Genomic DNA, 6,480 nt, shown 5'->3' on the forward strand with positions numbered 1-6,480 from the left:
GTGGATGTGAATATCATGGCCTAAAACGTTACCCGGTTGATCACATTCATTTTCCTCAAAATTCCAGAACTCTGACATCATTGCAGAAGAAGAATTTTGAAGAATTGTTGAAGTCAGCACTTCAGGATGTTTGGCATCACATAGTTTGATACATTATTTTATTCACTCTCCTCTGTAGGCTGACAATGCTTGTGGTCTGTTTCAGAATTTTTAGCCGATTCGAAAAGTAAACGATGAATCTGCGTAGGAGATGGTTTATTTAATCAGACGGTCGGGATACATGCATGGAAGCATGCAGAGAGATCTCTACTCAGCGTACATATATCATGCTATTAGTGCCCATTCCAAGGATGCAGTTGCTGTTGTTCACTTTGTAAAATATCAAACTCTTATCCATTATAACACAAGCCCTTTCTTTTCACAATTAAAACACATTTTATTTCAAAAAGGATTGCAGCAATCATCACTTAGAAGTGAGTTGTTGGGAAAAACCTCTGGATCTGCTGGGGGACTGATGTGGTCCCAGGACGGAGTTACAAGGCTCTCTTGTGTTTGTCCCACCAGCTCTCGGTGCTGTTGACTTTGAGGGCCTCCCTGTAACTGTTGATGTCTCCTGAACTCTACACAAAATGCAGGTTACACACACTGCGACGCAAACACACACACACACACACACACACACAGCACTTTAAAACTGTTGCTTAGTTCAGAGTCAAATATTCATACAAACTTTAACTATTCCATCACAGTGCCCCTTTTTGAATTGTTTCATTGTAAGTTCCCAAAGTTTAGAGCTGTTTTAGCTTTGCCATCTTTGTCTTTCTTTACAGATTACACCTCCTACATATAGATTAGTACACAACAGAATGAGATATTGGTGTCAGAAGAATAGATTTCTGTTTTCAAGCCCAGAAAGCGGGACACTTTAGCAATCACTGGCATTAAATAACGCCTCGGCGACCCACACGGCAGCAGTTGAGCGGGACTAATGTTAGAATAATTACCCTGAAGGCACGTTTGACGGATAACACTGGAGTGGATTCACAGTAAAAGAGCTTCCAGTTGTTCCTGAAAAACACCAAAATGACCAACATGAATAAAAGCATTTAATACAAACCATAAATGTCACGTTCTACTTTAAGTATGAGTCTGTGGTCGTGCCTTGCAATAGTGGGCTGGGGTGTCCATACGTGGGGCCACACGGACAACAGTTCACTCCAAAGGTCTTGGGATATCTCACCAAGCATGATGGGCCATTAGGGCTCCCTGTGCACATCTGGAGAGGTGGCTTTGCATGTGACAAACTATAGATCATTCATTTTAGCATACCATTTCAAGAGTTTGGTTTTCTATCTCCACCATGTCACTGCTGGTCTGTATCTCTATTACCTGATTAATGTTCATCTGATGAATCAAACTTTCTTCTTGGAGAGGAACCTGGGAGATATTGTTGGCTGAGCTTCACCAGTGATAAAGCATGCACCAAAAGATATAAAGGAATAAGGGATGAGTTTAACGCACAATTCCAGCAGTTCCCATTAAAGGAGCACAGAAATGCCATTTTAACGCCACGTTTCAGGACTTACTCCATGTTGTCATTTCTGACATAACGAGCAGAAAGCGGTGGGTTGTCCATGACTCTGCCAGGTCTGGAGAGGAGGAAGCAACACTTCCAATTAAAGCACTCTCCCGAAAATAAAAAGCAAAGCAAAACTAACACATGGATGTATGAATGTTATATTTTACCCCAATCTGTCACTAGCACGGTTATTTTTATTATCCAAGTGCTCCGCCCTCTTCTCCAGTTGCTCTATCCGCTGCTCCAGTTGCTCTGTCTTCTTCTTCAGTTGCTTCTTCTCTTTCCTGAGTCCATTTTTCTCTTCCTTTTCTCTTTTAAATTCTTGCTGGAGCCTCTGCATCTTCTCCACGGTCTCCTCACGCTCGTTCTTTGCCTTCCCTCCTGACACGTTGCACAGCTCCCCCTCCAGAAAACTTCTAACCTTTTGGAGATGGATTAAGGCCTGACGACACACAAAGGTGGACAATCAAACAGCTGGTGAATGTGGAATTAGCTGCAGCATCTGGATAATGCTCCATATGTTCCCAGCTTGTCAAAAAAAAAGGCTGTAGTTGTTGCCAATTTAGTCAGCCTCATCTCAGTAATGGCGGCGGGTTCGGCCACGCTTTACCTGCTCATTATCCTCAAGGTGCAAGGAGGACCCCATTTTTTTGTGAGAAGCCACCCTCTCCTGGGCATTCGCTGCTTTCATTTTGTCCATCTCCATCTCCAGGCTGGAGGCGAGGTGTTTGTATTCCTTCTCCAGTTGTCCCACCCTCTTCTCCAGTTGCTCCTGCACTGGTCTTGCTGCTTGGCCCGTTTTCAGAGCTTTGTCACTTGTCTCCTTTAGCGTTTCTTCCTCCCTCCTAGACATGTCCCACCTATCCTTTGTTGTCTTCTCCAGGTCCTGCTTTAGCTGATTGTCTTGTCTACGTTGGTTCAAAGTCTGGAGACATAAACAAGGACAGATCTCACTCTTAATGTATACGTGGAAGGTCCAGCACAAATCTGTGAGTCCCTGTGATAATGTAAAAAATAGGTTTTGACCTTAAATTTGACACCAATGTTAGTTTGAACACCTGATCTTCATCTGAATGAGTGTTTTTAATGTATCTCACCCCTATCTGTCTGTCGACTTCCAGTTCTTCCATAAGCATTTCCTTCCTACTCACCAGATCTGCTTTCTAATAGGCAGACAGAAACCTTAGTGCACGTGTTCTACAGTGTTTAAGAGCACAGTTCTGATCAGAAAAGGCTTGTCTGCAGCATATCCTCTGGGTAAGTCAGTGATTTCCACAACTCAGTTTTTGTCACAGTCGCGTCACACCACCACTGGTCTGGCACAGGACACGTGCACTCCTCTCACCTTCTGGGAGTGTTCCAGCTTCATCTGTTCCATCTGCTGGTCAAACTGTAAACGAAGGCTCCCCAGTTGTTCACAATGGGAAGCCTGCAGAGCTTCTCTCTCTTCCTGCATTGAAGCCAACAAACTCTGCCTCAAAGCTGACTCCTGAAGTAAACATAAGAGGAGAGATCAGGACTCAGGATCCTGGATCCCCTTTTCCTGCATCCAGTTGCAAATGCCGACCTCATCCATGTATTTCTGTCTGATGTTGTTTATCTCTCTCAAGTTGTCCAACCTCAGCATCTCCACTTTCTTCTGATGATCCTGTTGCATTTCAACTCGAGTCTCCTGGAGAGCATCAGCCAGCTAGAGAAACACAAGTGGTCAGTTCACCACCAAATAACACAAGTCCGACTTTTAAGTCATATTTAAAGAAAATGAAGATTTGAACGTGTGCCCAGTAACCTTTTTCTTGTAGTCTGCTATGTACTTCTTCCTCCAGTTCTGTATGTTCACCTTCATACAAACAGGTATAGACACAGATTTAGACCAACCTTTGAATATAACATGCTCCAGCGCACTTTACTGCAAACCCGTTTAGAGTTCGATTTTTTTGTGGATGAGTTATAGCGAGGAAAAAGCAAAGTTTTTTTTTTTTTTAAAAAAGCCAAATGTACGTGGCTTTTTTCTGTCAAGAGCTGGATCATTTTCTGCAATAAATAAAGAACAGGTCAAAATTGTCTGGTTACCCTCTGGCTTTCCTCCAGGTCCTCCTTCAGCTTCTTGTTCTCTTCTTGGATCTGAAAGTCTAACTCTGACTTGAATTGCTCCATTTCTTGCCCCAACAGGGCCTTCGTTCTTTTCATTTCAGCTGCTTGCTTGTCCTTGGCAGTCTTCATCAAAGTTTCATGCTCCATCCTGAACAAAGAACCCCGTATAAGATCAAATATTGAGAATCACACCAAGCAGCACAGAAATATGGCTTCTTTTCACACGATCTATGTTGTATATGAATATTTAAACACGATATCATGAAGGAGCTGATAAACTTGCAATCTACACCCCATTTTGAAATGTAGCCGTGGTCAATGGTGATTGATGATTACCAAAATAACAGAATACCTTGGGACCTGTACGCGTTCAGACTTCTCAGAAGAACCCCCTCTGCTGCTGTCTAAGGACTCATATTGTTGTTGTGCTGTCAGCTTTGGCTTTGAAAAGATAAAGAGAGGGTCACTAACAGAAGTGTACCAGTAGGATGTGAGCCGTATGATCAAACGAGTAGAAGGGTCATACCTTAATGGATCTCCTGCTAAGCAATAAATCCTCTTTTTTCGTTTCATTTGTCTTACATTCCTTCTTGCCCAACATGAGACGCTCTTGTTCCTTGATCAACTTCCTGAAGAAGTTGTCATTATGAGGCTGATTCATTGAGGTTTCTTCTGTACTAAGGTCATCATTAGATGATTCCCCAGAGTCCGTCTGGCTGCAGAGTAGAAGACAGGTTCAGCTCAAAGCCAGGTTAGACGAGATGGTAGACCACCGTGCATTTAATCGGATTGCAAAGACTTCTGTTTTACTGAGGTTTAATCGTTGTTACCTCATTTTATCATTAACTCTGATGAACATGTTGACATTTAAATCATCTGCTTCAAATATAAGATCAAATATTGAGAATCATACCAAGCAGCACAGAAATATGGCTTCTTTTGACACGATCTATGACGTATATGAATATTTAAACACAATATTCATGCTCTAAATAACATTCATACGGACCCAATGTTTATTTGCTTTTCCTCTTCGTCTTTTTCAGAAACTTTTTGTTTCCTTTCATTCTTCTTCTCTCCTTTGACATTCTCTTGTGATGGTGCTTTGGGTATTGATTTTTCTTTTGTTTGTTGAGCCTCTAATCTGTGAAAATCTGCCTCCATGTTCTGTTTGCATTTACGGCTCCACAATAGAGGAGAATTAGATCTAAACACAAAACATTTACATTTTATATGAAGATTTAAATTGAAAAGTGCTGTAAGGTTTGGCCGTGTCATAGACCAAACTATATCATAGTAAATGTAAACACAATATCATGCTCTAAATAACATTCATACGGACCCGATGTTTATTTGCTCTTCCTCTTCGTCTTTTTCAGAAACTTGTTGTTTCTTTTCATTCTTCTTCTCTCCGTTGACATCCTTTTGTGATGGTGCTTTGGGTATTGATTTTTCTTCTGTTTTTTGGGCCGCTAATCTGTGAAAATCTGCCTCCATGTTCTGTTTGCATTTACGTCTCCATAACAGAGGAACATTAGATCTAAACACAAAACATTTCCATTTGATATGAAGATTTAAATTGAAAAGTGCTGTAAGGTTTGGCCGTGTCAGAGACCAAACTATATCACAGTAAATGTAAATGACTAATTGACGTGTTAATGGTCAGGTTTTCATTGAAGGGGCTAATGAGATCCTGATAAACTTGCAAACTACACCCCATTTTGAAATGTAGCCGTGGTCAATGGTGATTGATGATTACCAAAATAACAGAATACCTTGGGACCTGTACGTGTTCAGACTTCTCAGGAGAACCCCCTCTGCTGCTGTCTAAGGGCTCATATTGTTGTTGTGCTGTCAGCTTTGGCTTTGAAAAGATAAAGAGAGGGTCACTAACAGAAGTGTACCAGTAGGATGTGAGCCGTATGATCAAACGAGTAGAAGGGTCATACCTTAATGGATCTCCTGCTAAGCAATAAATCCTCTTTTTTCGTTTCATTTGTCTTACATTCCTTCTTGCCCAACATGAGACGCTCTTGTTTCTTGATCAATTTCCTGAAGAAGTTGTCATCATTAGATGATTCCCCAGAGTCCGTCTGGCTGCAGAGTAGAAGACAGGTTCAGCTCAAAGCCAGGTTAGACGAGATGGTAGACCACCGAGCATTTCATCGGATTGCAAAGAATTCTGTTTTACTGAGGTTTAATCGTTGTTACCTCATTTTATCATTAACTCCTATAAACATGTTGACATTTTAATCATCTGCTTCAAATTTTGTCCCCATAATAGAGAATTAAATGTAAACACAGTACTTTACGTTTCTTCTATGAAGATTTAAATTCAAGAGTGATTTATATTTTTATACATTGCCAAACCAGCGGAATACCTTTTGACCTGTTCTTGTTCAGACTCCTCAGAAGAACCCTCACTGCTGCTGCCCAAGAGCTTCAGTTGATATTGTGTTTCTGCTGTCAGCTTTGTCTTTGAAAAAATAACGAGAAAGAGATTTAAAAACATTCTAATTGGATCAGTTGGTGGACGGGAGTCACCGTGTTCCTGACCTGAGATAAAACTGGAAAATAACAGATAAAAGAGACAACACACACACACACACGCACACACACTCAAGCTTAAGTGGAAAAGACCTCCAACACTACATTTACAGAGATTGAGGGTGTTACAAGGCTCAAGAAATCTTGGGAGACCAACTTCCACAAGAACTGCTTTAAGTTGTTAACCCATATCTTGTTCCCTTTGAATGTAATTTTGAAAGATACATTATGTTTTTGTTTGAAGTAACCTTAACTTTTTA

The 6,480-nt window shown here is 41.1% G+C and overlaps 1 protein-coding gene across 1 annotated transcript; it reads right to left on the reverse strand.

The window, feature by feature from the left end:
• Nucleotides 1-326: 326 nt before the first annotated feature.
• Nucleotides 327-5,196, reverse strand: LOC115247508 (trichohyalin-like). Its single transcript, XM_029829498.1, has 15 exons — nt 5,016-5,196; nt 4,200-4,389; nt 4,026-4,114; nt 3,653-3,821; nt 3,369-3,419; nt 3,147-3,269; nt 2,925-3,068; nt 2,677-2,742; nt 2,190-2,504; nt 1,747-2,021; nt 1,587-1,649; nt 1,390-1,459; nt 1,162-1,276; nt 1,005-1,068; nt 327-645 (listed from the first exon to the last, which is right to left on the reverse strand). Exons 1-15 carry the CDS (start codon nt 5,168-5,170, stop codon nt 621-623), a joined length of 1,914 nt encoding a protein of 637 aa, XP_029685358.1. The 5' UTR covers nt 5,171-5,196; the 3' UTR covers nt 327-620.
• Between the last annotated feature and the right edge of the window lie 1,284 nt (nt 5,197-6,480).

The sequence above is a fragment of the Takifugu rubripes genome, chromosome 21, assembly GCF_901000725.2.
Source record: "Takifugu rubripes chromosome 21, fTakRub1.2, whole genome shotgun sequence".
Classification (NCBI taxonomy): Eukaryota; Metazoa; Chordata; class Actinopteri; order Tetraodontiformes; family Tetraodontidae; genus Takifugu; species Takifugu rubripes.

Bases quoted from the DNA above. Each gene is read 5' to 3' on its own strand.
- LOC115247508 (XM_029829498.1), bottom strand. From the start codon at position 5,170: ATGGAGGCAGATTTTCACAGATTAGCGGCCCAAAAAACAGAAGAAAAA. The intron at 4,115-4,199 runs GTATGACCCTTC...ATCTTTTCAAAG, and splicing joins TTAGCAGGAGATCCATTAAG to CCAAAGCTGACAGCACAACA. The intron at 1,277-1,389 runs GTAATAGAGATA...CCACCTCTCCAG, and splicing joins ATCAGATGAACATTAATCAG to ATGTGCACAGGGAGCCCTAA.